The sequence below is a fragment of the Corapipo altera genome, unplaced genomic scaffold, assembly GCF_003945725.1.
Source record: "Corapipo altera isolate COAL_440 unplaced genomic scaffold, ASM394572v1 184, whole genome shotgun sequence".
Classification (NCBI taxonomy): domain Eukaryota; kingdom Metazoa; phylum Chordata; class Aves; order Passeriformes; family Pipridae; genus Corapipo; species Corapipo altera.
The window spans coordinates 444,839-456,911 of NW_020885039.1; the positions used below are offsets into that span (position 1 = coordinate 444,839).

Below are 12,073 nucleotides of genomic sequence, written 5' to 3' on the forward strand. Positions count from 1 at the left end.
CCATTATTCAGGTAATTAATTACCACATCAAATATTTTTGGCCACAGTTTTGATTCCTGTACAACTACTTTTTAATTGGAATTTTGTTCTCATAATCATCAGACTTCAAGCTTGGCTCACTGTCCCTTATTGTCCATATCTCATCGGTTTGGTTCATGAATGAATATTTAGCTAGTAAGTTCAAGGAAAACTTTCTTCACATAGTACTTTGATATACATTTTGGATACAGAGGTATTTTATGTTAAGACAATGAGACACTGAATTTATCAGTTTACTAGTAGATAGAAAAAGGTATTAGCATATGGGCTGTGATAAACACATCTCTTGGTTCATCACCAAGCAGTATTTATCCTCATGTTTTTAAACTATACCTTGGATAAAAAAGTAACAAGAAGGCCAGATACTTGCTTATTTCTCTATTACTTCAGTATTATACCTCTTCTCCCTTCCTTTGTTAAGTAAGGTAATTCTTACTGTTCAAGAAAAAATTATAACCTATAAAATTAAGCCAAAATTATCAACAAAATAGATTAATGAATGAAATAAATTGAATAATATGCTTATTGATTTTCATTAAATATTGTCATAATTCTTTTTTTGAGAGGTTTAGACAGAGAAATCACTTTTCTGAGAGTAAATAACAGCATTGCAGGTTGCCTGTATGCTAACTGAAATGAAAGTAATTTTTTCTAAAGATAAACAAATTGTCTCTGTACTATTTTTACAGATAATATAATTACTATATTTACTATATTACTATAATTACAAATAAACCATAAAGTTTATTAAAAGATCACATATACTCATTTGAAAAATGTTTCAATTTTCATAGATTAAAGTCCTACAAAGTAGTATAACTGTCTTATACAGTACATTATCTGGAAAGGAATATTAATTTCCTCATTTCATGAGAATGCATCTGAATGAATGCTATAAAAATTGAGAACCAAATCAAACTCTGTAGATTCTTGACCTATAAGAAACTGGGCAGCTCCTCTAGAAAAAACTAGACCGTCCCAAAGAAATTTCTGTTTTATAACAGCTCCTGGAAGTCTGTGATGCTGGAAGGAACAATTTGTTCAACTTGGGCAGATTTGGCGGAACACTTTTGGTATAGACTGATGATACCTGATCCCCAGGGCTCCCATCTTCCCAATGAATTTCTCTACAGGGTTGAGACAGACTCATCCTTACAATACAGAGTCATAAATTCACAGCATACACGTCCCACATTTTATAATGATTATCAAACTTCCTTTATCCAATGCCCAAAAAAATGTTCAAAGAATCACAGAATATGCTGAGTTGGAAGGGATCCATCAGGATCAACGAGTCCAAATCCTAGCCCTTCACAGGACCATCCCAAAGAATCACACCATGTGCCTGAGAGTGTTGTCCAAACGCTGAACTCTGTCAGGCTTGGTGCTGTGACCACTTCCCTGGGGAGCCTGTTCCAGTGTTCAATTGAGCCTTTAGTTGGTTCCTCTTAGTAGGAATAAAGTTTACAAAGATTCAGTGTTTAGTAAGAGCATTTCTAATTTTCACCACTAACCTAAATACATGTCTATAATACAGTTTATCTAACCTTCTCGTTGCTGAATTTTATCCTCTATGTTTGTTGGTTTTATATTGTGTTTCTATTTATCTATTTGGCTTATGTCTGTATGAGATATCTTCAGGCTGTCTCTGTGAAGTAATGGTTACATACTAGTTGGAAGACATTTCTGACCTTGTGATTTAACATTTCTTATTTTTTTAACAGTTTTCTTTTAACTCCATTTACTTCTTTGAAACATTTCAGTTCTACGAATACTGACAGATAATTAATGAGTCATTTCAAATATTTGTTTTGCTTGAAGTTTTAGTATTTAAGAATGTTTCAAGCTGGTATCAGTAAAATGATTTTCTGAAACAGATGGCTAACACTTGGGGTGTGATTATAAAGCAGAGTGGAGTGTCATGCAGATATATTTGAACTGGCTAAACTATTTGGAAGTCTCCAATTAGTTCACCCTGTCATATGAGATATAACACATCCAGTTCCTCAAGTGTCTTGATTATATAACATATCCTTAATGACCTCAACCTTTCCCTTTTTGGAAATAATTAATCAGAACAAAAGTGTCAAAAGAATACATTTTACATGTGTTCTAACAATAAGTAAATTATCCCATTACTATAATTTTATGTAGGAAATAAAGCAACCAGCAATACAAAAATATCAGCTGACATCATCTGTAAGCACAAAGCATGACAGATCATTTATTTGGAAATTTGTGTAGGTGGCTTTTATATGCATATCAAAGAATTGCATCAAAGTATTAAGTATATGTTTTTATTGAACTCAGTAATTCTCCCGTTACATCAGTGTTGGTATTTTATTTTTTCATGGCAAATCATACTTTTTGTCTTGTTCTGCAGGACATTTCTTATTTTCCTTGAGATTTCCCTTATGAATGATAACTTATTTTATGTTTTCCTAGGAAAACTCTCTTTCCTTTTGGACTAACAAAGTTTTATACTCTCATCCATCCTTCTCACACTACTATTTGTTTATAAGTATTATGGACTAGTATTACACAAATAATAGGTTTAGGAATCTTCTGTCTGTGTCTATAAAGTTAGCCATATTTTAGTGATGACATCCATTCCCTTTACAACTACACATTCTGTAGATTCATAATTTCTTCAGTCAGCCAGTGGTTGGTTTCTGCCATAATTCAGGTTTAACCTCTGAATTCAATGTAAATTTTGCCTGCCTTTCTCTACATGCTTACCGAGAGCACTTCTGTAGTCATGCTAGCTGGTTTAAACTCAGCAAAATGTAACAACATGTTAGCTTTCATATATCCGCTTTCAAATCAGCTTTTCCGCTGTCCTGCAACTCAGTTTTGCACTACTGCACTTCCTACCACAGAATGCCTAAGAGGAACATAAAAGACCCTTTGTAGAGTTTCAGAAGATGTATAATAACAGAAGTTATTTTGCTCTCTTTTCTGTGTTGGTGGTTGGACTGTGATCTAAACTCCTCAGACTGTTAAAAAGGCATTTGGATTGGCATTGTTTAGGTAGGGAATAAGGATGATGTGCACATCTATTGGATGTATGTTCTCATTTTCAGTGCTGGTAGTTTTCAGAATCCCTGCTGTATCACAATGGTAATATTATTGGAGAAAAATTCTTTAAGCTGTTGTTTCTTGTCCCCCCTTAGAACATTATCAACTGTATGTTCCTGAGTCAGCTCAAGTTGGATCAGCGGTTGGCAAAATCAAAGCAAATGATGCAGACACTGGTTCCAATGCAGACATGAAGTACACAATTATAAATGGCGATGGCTCTGGGGTATTCTCCATATCTACTGACAGAGAAACAAGGGAAGGAATTCTTTCCCTCAAGAAGGTAAGCCATAGACTTCGGAAGTTTCCTGTGTATAAACCTGTAGAGTCATGAACTTCAGCAACGTAAGCTTCTTCATATTGTTCCCAGAGGCACTTAATCTTTTCAAGAAAGGCAGGAAGAAAAGAAATTCAAGGAAAGAAACAGTTATTTAAACTCTCTGTGTTTTTTAATGGTCTTATCTAATATTTATAATACTCTGATTTATAAAAACCTTATTGAATTTTAATTAAGATAGCTCACTTTTTCTGAGTGATAGTTTTGTACATTAAATTTCTTTGGAAGAAGTAAAATTTTGCTGAAAGTTGTACTGTTGTCCCCAAACTACTTCAATATTGACATAGAAAGTTCTTCTGTGGCAATGATGTGTAATTCAGTTTTCATAGACTGTTATTCTTTGATTTACTTGAAAGGTAACATCTAAATGGTCCAGTATTGTGATAAAGACCTTAAATGTTACTGGTCAAGGAATCATACAGTTATCATTTATATGAATTCTCTCTATTTGTCCCAGTCTTTTTAAAACACTATTTATCAATTTTTCTTGCCTTTTAATTTCATTCTTAACTGAATTCAATACATAGATCTAATTCCATAGATAATTTCATCTCCATATTAAGTCCTCTGAACTAGGATCATGGTGGACATTTCTTGAAGTGTCTGCCAACCTATCCTAATATTATATGACTAGATTTAAATTTAATTTTATAATAACTCAGAGATATGGGTTATTATATTTAAGATTTTTAAAAAAAACCTTTCAAAAAAATGAAAATTTATTGATTTCAATTTTCACTTGGAGTAACAAGTGTCAATTAACAATTCTCATGTGGACTTGTTACTGTCTGGTAGACATCAATTATATCCATATAGCCTAAAAAGTAAAAGTGATTATGTATTTGCTAGTACATATTCTGGGGTTTACTAATGGTTAGAGGAATGAAATCCAGAGAAAATGCGAGAAAAGACATTAAATAAAAACTATCATAATGCATGTTTGTGTTTATATTGCTTCTGAACAGATATAAATATTTATGCACATTTTTATATAATATCTTAAAAATAGTTCGTAACTAAAGGAAATGTTATTTTTATAATTTATAATGATTTTAAAAGGCTTCTGTCTCTTCCAGTATCTTAAAAATCTTTAACTCAGTGTCTTTTATGAAGGTTGTGTAATACCTGCTTCTTTCAAACACAAAAAAGTAAACTGTCTTTTTTATACCACTGAACTTATTTCCTGATGACCTTGATGTAGCTAATACCATAGCCTATTATTTCTTTTTCAAAATGAGCGCTGTACTCTATTTAAATGTTCACTATGGCTACTGTTCATTAACTACAACATTTATGCGTATTGAGAACATGAAGCAGAAAGAAAAAAAATGAAAGACACATAGAAATGAGTTAAATCACATTTTTTACTGGTTTTGGCAGACAAAATAGCTTCAGAGAAATTTTCACTACATTTCAGAATATGACAAAAGCATATGTTACCTATTCTTATACATACACTACAGTGATTTGAATCATTTTCCCATCAAGATAAGAAGGGGTATCTTTTTGCTTAGGTAATGTTATGTTCCAGTTGAGCAGAAATTCAGCACTTAAAGCTAGATAAATTGGTGTGAATACCTCAATTACTTCCTCAGATATAATATCCCATTTTACAGTACAAAAAAAGTGATCATTTTTTCTTTTTTTTTTTCTGTTTTTACATTCAGATTCTGTGTGCAATTTAATAAGTATTTTATATTCTGTGTGCTGCAATTGCTTTTGATTTAGATTTGGTTTCAAGCTGAATTTGTTTGATAGTCTACCCATGTAAGACTCATGTGCTGAAGCCACAAGGTTAACCAAGAGTATTACTTTTATATTTGAGAATCCAAGAGTTCACCCACTAAATTTTTGCAGAGCCTTTGGTTCCTAATACCTTGAGATAGCCTAAAGAGAAAAAAGTTCCACAGGTTTTCCCAGGACAGGCTTTTAATTTTAGGAGAAAATAAGGATTTTGGCAAAGGTTTAAAAGGGGTAATAAACAACCAAGGTAAAGCATTCCACAAGGCACCAACCCAGCACATGTCAACCCAAAAATAATTTTTTACCTTATTTCTGGGGAAAAGTTAATGTTTTAAGCAAATATAGAAATGATTTATATATCTAGAGACACAGGACAATTCTGCCTCTCACCTTATAGTTACAACTAATTATTAAGCTGTTATGGGAAGAAGAGAAAGCAAATGAAAGCAAAAAACTGCTTTAGCTATGGTTGAAATATCAGCGTTTTCTGATTATCTGAGTGGATTATTCCCGTATTCTTGGAAAAAAGAGGGGCAAAAGTCTGATGGAATAATTACATAAAAGAAGAAAACAAGACATTATGTTATTACAAGAGTGTCTTTCTGCATGTGTTTTCTGAGAGAAATTAATCTTCCTATGCAAATTAATTCAGTCATTGTTATTATAAACTTAATTTTCTAAAAAGACATCATAGTTACAAGTTGCAATCCTATTGTAAACTTGTTTAATCTTAGAATATATATGCTGCAGAGCAATGCAAATTACTATTCAATATTTCCCTGCTCATGAGAAAAATCCATCATAAATTAATGTACATCTGAGTTAGAATTTACTAAACTTTTTTTTCTTTATGAATTGGTTTAATCAAGTAGCATACTTAGCTCTTTTTTCTTATGGTAGTAGATTTACTATACTATGGTTAATTTCTATGCTTTAAATTTTTATTTTTATATTTGGAAAAGGGAGACAGAGAATGTAAGAGTCAAAAAAAGTCTCATACTATTAGAGTTAAGAAAATGAATTAACTGTCCTTCAGTACACAGAGAAGAAATCAAAGAAATATATAAAGCATATATAAATTCGGACCAACTATTTTTCTTATACATCATCAGTCAAATTTATTGTAGATTTTATCTACAAAATACACACTGACATTGATAAGTCATACATTGAGTTTCTCATTTGTCCTGCCGAAAATACTACTTCTCCACTCTTTCGGTGATAGGAAATACCAGTTTAGCCTTGGATGAAAGCTTCGATGCTTGTACTGAGTTTTTTTTAAGACAGGCTGTCAGGTCCACACAGAATGATCAGAATTATACTGGTAGTACCGGAATTCTGCCATGCCATAATGTCGTAAAAATTGCAATTCTAAAAAAGAAAAATAAAAAAAAAGATTCCATGCACATGCAATTTTTTTTTAATGTTACGCCTGTGTTTTGAGACTGTTGGAAACTTGGTGGTATTATATATACCTGTATAAACTACCTGCTTTGCCAAGTATAATAAAAAATATTAATCTACCTGTACTTTTTATAAATTGGCTGAAGTCATAAATTTGTAACAGAGAAAGTATTGAGGTCTTTATTATTAAGAATGAGTGCTTTTGCCCAACATAGAAGCACATTTAAAAAATAATGATCTGAAATCTGCCTTAGGACTGCCTGGAACTGAGTTGGTATTTTTAAAGCCTTTTAATTAATAATTAGAACTAACAGGCAATATATAGAAAAAAATTACTTCTCAAATGAAATTCTTGATGGACTGTCTATGAAATGTAGTCAATTACTTTAGTGAAACTGAAGAAACCAACCCAAAATAGTTGTGGTTCTGTAACTATGACTTCTAGTAAAAACATTGATTAGCTCTATATCTGCTAATGAACTTTACTTCTGTACTTTTAAGTTAAATATCCTTTTTAGTCCCCTCTACTACACTGGGAGAGTTGGGAGTCAGGTGTGTCATGTTTATCTTACATCTTGAATAAGACAGTGCATTAGCATGCTATGTGGGATTAAAATAAATATATAAAGTCAGTAAAATTAGTTCATAACAATCTGAAAACTAGAGAAACTGTAGATAAAATTTTCACATGTGTGAAATGGGAGTCCTAAGAAAGGAAGTACCCATGCTGTGTGACGTACGAATCAGATTCCCAGCTTTTTCTCTCCTAGTAGAGAGGTAGGATTCATCATAGGAATACATTGATTTAAATACAGGGCAATGATAAAACAGCAAAGGTGTTCCTGGTGTATGGTACAGCTGGGGATGTGCCTTCTAGAAAGTTTTAGTGCATGTTAGGCTCTGTAGAAGACATATCCCCAGCTACAGACTTCCATTCCGTTCATGATGGATTGTGCAGTACAGCAGTACATGGTAGGACTGGCTGAAATCTTGTCTCTCTTGTTACTGGAGATGAATTGAAAAGAAAATGGTCTAGAATATAGAGATGCATTTTTCTGATTGGAAAAGCACATAAGCTCATATTTAGGCTATTCTTACACAGTCATAGAATCCTAGATTCATTAAGGTTGGAAAAGACCTCCAAGATCATCCAATCCAACCTTAGACTGATCATCACCATACCACCTTAACCGTATCATTAAATCCCATGTCTAGTTGTTTCTTGAACACTTCCAGGTATAGTGACTTCCTATTGGCAGTCCCTCCCAATGCTTAACCACCCTATCAGTAAAGAAATTTTTCCTGATACACAACCTGAACCTCCCTTGATGCAGCTTGAGAGTATGTCCAGATCCTTCTGCAGAATCTTCCTACCCTCCTGCAGATCAATGCTCACGCCCAACTTAGTATCATCTGTGAACTGACTGAAGGTGCACTTGATCCCCTTCTCCAAATCATTGATATAGATATTAAACAGGACTGGCTCCAATACTGAACCTTGGGGAACCCCACTAATGACCAACCACCAAATGGATGTAGCACCATTCAACCACCACTCTGTGGCCCTGTCCATCCAACCAGTTTTTAATCTATCAAAGAGTGCACCTTTTCAAGTCGTGGGCTGCCAGCTTCTCCAGGAAAATGCTGTGGGAGACAATATCAAAGACTTTACTGAAGTCCAGATGGACTACATCCACAGCCTTTACCTTCACTGGATGGGTCACCTGGTCATGTCTCTTATAGTAACTGAGTGTTTTCCTGCAAGAAGTTGTTTTTTTCAGTCGAGGATTTAAGAGATGTCCAAAAGAATTTTAGTATCGCTGTTACTGTCTATTAAACTTTTTAATTAAAAATGCAAAGTTAATTTAATTCAGGATATAGCAGTCTCTTCCTTTTTCTGGATTTAGAATTTACTGATTAAAATCAAAGGGTGATAAAATCCAGAAATGTTACATTATCATGGAAGAAGAATCTGAGGCTCATTCTGAATCTTGAGTTATTTCTAGAACGGGTACCTTGTCCAATATTCTGTTGTAAAGAAAAACTGAATCCATCCTGCTTCACGTAAGTCATTCTACTTAGAAGGCATGGCAGTGGCTGCGAGAATGTCAAAGAATATTGTCCCCTTCCAGTAACACGAAGAAATGTTGTTTAAGTTAAGTAGAAAAGATGTGGTTAACCTGATAGCAGACTAAACTGAAAAACAGAATAGCACTGATAAATATTTGTTTTTTTTCTGTTGACAGCCTCTCAACTATGAAAAAAAGAAATCATATACTCTTAATATAGAAGGAGCAAATACTCACCTTGATTTCCGCTTTTCGCACTTGGGACCCTTCAAAGATGTAACAATGCTGAAGATCATCGTTGGCGATGTGGATGAACCTCCACTCTTCACTATGCCTTCCTATGTCATGGAAGTTTATGAAAATGCAGAGATTGGGACTCCTGTTGGCACAGTAACGGCACAAGATCCTGATGCTGCAAACAGTTTAGTGAGGTATAGTAAGTCCAAATTACATGAGACCAAATTTCACAATCTAAAGGTTTAATGAGATCTGGGATGTCTGAAGACTATTTATTTTAGTACATAAATGGGAATACAGGTCTAACAGCGTCATGATCAGTCTGTCTGGATTTAATACCGTAATCTTATACCTTTCGGTTTGCACTAAAATTCCCATCTAGTAATTGGTCTGAGCAAAGGTCTGAAGTGCCAGTCAGTATCTTGCCACTAGTTGCAAATCTGTTAAGGATCATAGCACTGTTTTTCCCTTTGGCTCTCTGCACACTTGCTGCACTGTAGCTGTCCCAGGTACTTATGGAAGACAGCAAATGGTTTAGATATGTCTTTTTTTAGAGACAAGTAGGATCATTTCTGCAAAGTTTTGGTTGAGGACGAACCCATTTTTTTGTAATATGTTTCAGCTTTAGTGGAGTCTCAAAAGAATAGATTAGGTGTAATAATGAACCTCACTGATGTTGCTAGGGGTATGTCATCTCCAATTGTGAGGTCTAAGGTAAAGAGAAGTACCGGGAAACAAGCACTTGCAGCATAAGGTATACATCATTTGAAAACTAAATAAATATGTAATATACTAGTGTGGTGGGTTGACCTTGGCTGGTTGCCAGGTGCCAACCCAGCCGCTCTGTCACTCCCCTTCCCAGAGGGACAGGGGAGAGAGCAAGATGGAAAGCAACTCGTGGGTTGGGATAAGGCAGTTTATTAAAACAAGCAAAGCAAAAGCTTGTGTATGCAAGAGTGAAGTGGAAGATAACATAGTTTATTCTCTACTTCACATCAGCAGCGATGGTCGACCACCTCCAAGAAGCAGGGCTTCAGCCTGTGTAATGGTTCCTCAGCAGGCAGCCTCTGGAGACAATGAATGCCCCCTTCCTGCTCCTTGCCTTAGCTTTTATATCTTAGCTGATGTCATATGGTATGGAACATCCCTTTGGTCAGTTTGGGTCAGCTGGCCTACTTGAGTCCCCTCCCAAGATCTTGTCCTCGATTGAGGAAGGAATGTTACAGTGCTGATGCTGTGTTCAGCAGTAGCCAAAACACTGGTATGTTATCAACACCCTTCTAGCTGCCAATGCAAAGCACAGCATTGTGAGGGCTACTATGCAGAAATGAAAACCATCTCAGCCAGACCCAATACAACTAGGAAGGAAATATTTTGATAGTATGTCAATTTTTTTTTATTCTCAAAGTAAATTTTCTCATTAAAAGGCTAAAAAAGAAAAAGAAAGAAAGATCTCTGCGCCGATGATCTGGCCAAAATACTTACTATAAGAGAACTGGCTTGGGAATAGATCATGATTTGAACTAAGAAACTGAAATCAAGCTGGAAATACCCACACAGCAAGCTTGAAATGCATTGGTGCTGAAAGTATATATACATGCTAATTTGACTTCTAAATTTAAGAACATTTTGATTTAACTTTGAAAAATCAGGAATTAGGGGTTTAATATGTTACTGATTTAAAGTTTTCAGTTACGTGTTTTCATCTATAACATGATCTAACCATATTTTTTAATGGCTTCATTTGTGGGCTGAGTTATTTTCTAAACTGGCATACAGTGCCAGAATTTTGTGGAGCAATACATTAATTTTATGTCTTGAAGGTGGTAGTAGATTTAAAATTTAAAAAATAATCTTCATGAAAACATATTTTATGCTATTCCTTTTTATGACATAATGGTATAGCCTTTGTAGAAATCATATGGTTATATACTTGGAAAACAGTTTTTCTCGAGGTAATTGGACATTTTTAGTCTCCTGACTGAATTGAAATCTGCTGGGTACATGCAACAGTCTTGGTAAGATAAAACCATTTTTTCAGAACAATGAAAACATCAGGGTTTTATGGTTCTCTTGTGCTAATAGTCTAAGATTCAAAGTGTTTTGTGTCAGAGAATCAATATATGCAATTTCTTAGTGGCAAACTATTGCCTTTGAAAAATTGCCACTATGGTATTTGTGTCTAAATCATAAATAAAATATTTTTTTCTACGAGTGCCTGAAGCTTTAACACTATAATTCTGAAGCAACCAGCACAGTCAGAGAGGTTAGCCATCATGGTAGTTTGGAGTAGGAAGGGCAAGTGCAGATTTGACTAGTTCCTCCATAATTCAACTCTCTGCGGCCCAGAAGCATTTTGTCTAGAAAGCAGTAAGACAACTGTGGTAAAAGGGAAGCAGCAGCACTTTGTACAAAGCCTGGGAAGGCCAGAAGTAGATTTTCTGAGTGAAACAGGCAGTAATTTCGAGGTAGAGGGGTCAGAAGGAAAAATATTTGCAAATATTTTACTTTTTGTATGTGCCTCTTTTTTTCCAAACATGAATTTGTAACCAGTGATTGACAACAGAATATTGTATCCATAATATTCATATAATTGAGGGAAAAAAATGTCCTTTGTCTATCCTATTTTTCCCTCCATTGGCATTTATTTTTGCATTTTTCCTTCCATTATTCTCTGTTTCAATAAGGAAAAAAAATATAATGCTAGCAAAACATACCAAATCATGAAGTTCTGAAAGAAGCCAACCTTCAATTACATGTTGTTGGGTTTTGGCAAGGACAGCAGCAGCTCAGATATCTTTGACATATCATTATATTGTGACTGGGTCCACTCTCTAGCCACGCTTTATCCATCTTGGTGGAACTGGTAGTGAATGTCATTTGTAAGAATGTGAGCTTTTTATGAAGATACTGGTTCTCTAAGGCCTGAATTAACACACTGGTGCATGGGACTCTAAAGAGGCACCAGGTTGGTGTGCCCTCAAGTTTTCCTTGAGACTTCTCCTGCAGGAGGAGAAAGATTGCTCTGGGAACAGGCAACTTTAATCCACTTTCCCTTAACTTCACACAAACACTGACACGGTGCAGAAGGGTTTTGTATTGCTTCAAGATTTGGCTGCATCTGGGGAAACTATGGGTTGGAAGTAGTGCATGACTTGACAAACAG

The 12,073-nt window shown here is 34.7% G+C and overlaps 1 protein-coding gene across 10 annotated transcripts in view; it reads left to right on the forward strand.

Moving 5' to 3' along the window:
* Positions 1-12,073, forward strand: part of CDH18 (cadherin 18) — a 487,356-nt gene that overhangs the window by 422,005 nt on the left and 53,278 nt on the right. For all 10 annotated transcript variants that reach the window (XM_027668439.1, XM_027668449.1, XM_027668440.1 and 7 more), the window contains 2 exons: positions 3,213-3,400; positions 8,848-9,101. In XM_027668439.1, the coding sequence (XP_027524240.1) occupies positions 3,213-3,400; positions 8,848-9,101 (442 nt within the window). The remainder of the gene's footprint in view (positions 1-3,212; positions 3,401-8,847; positions 9,102-12,073) is intronic.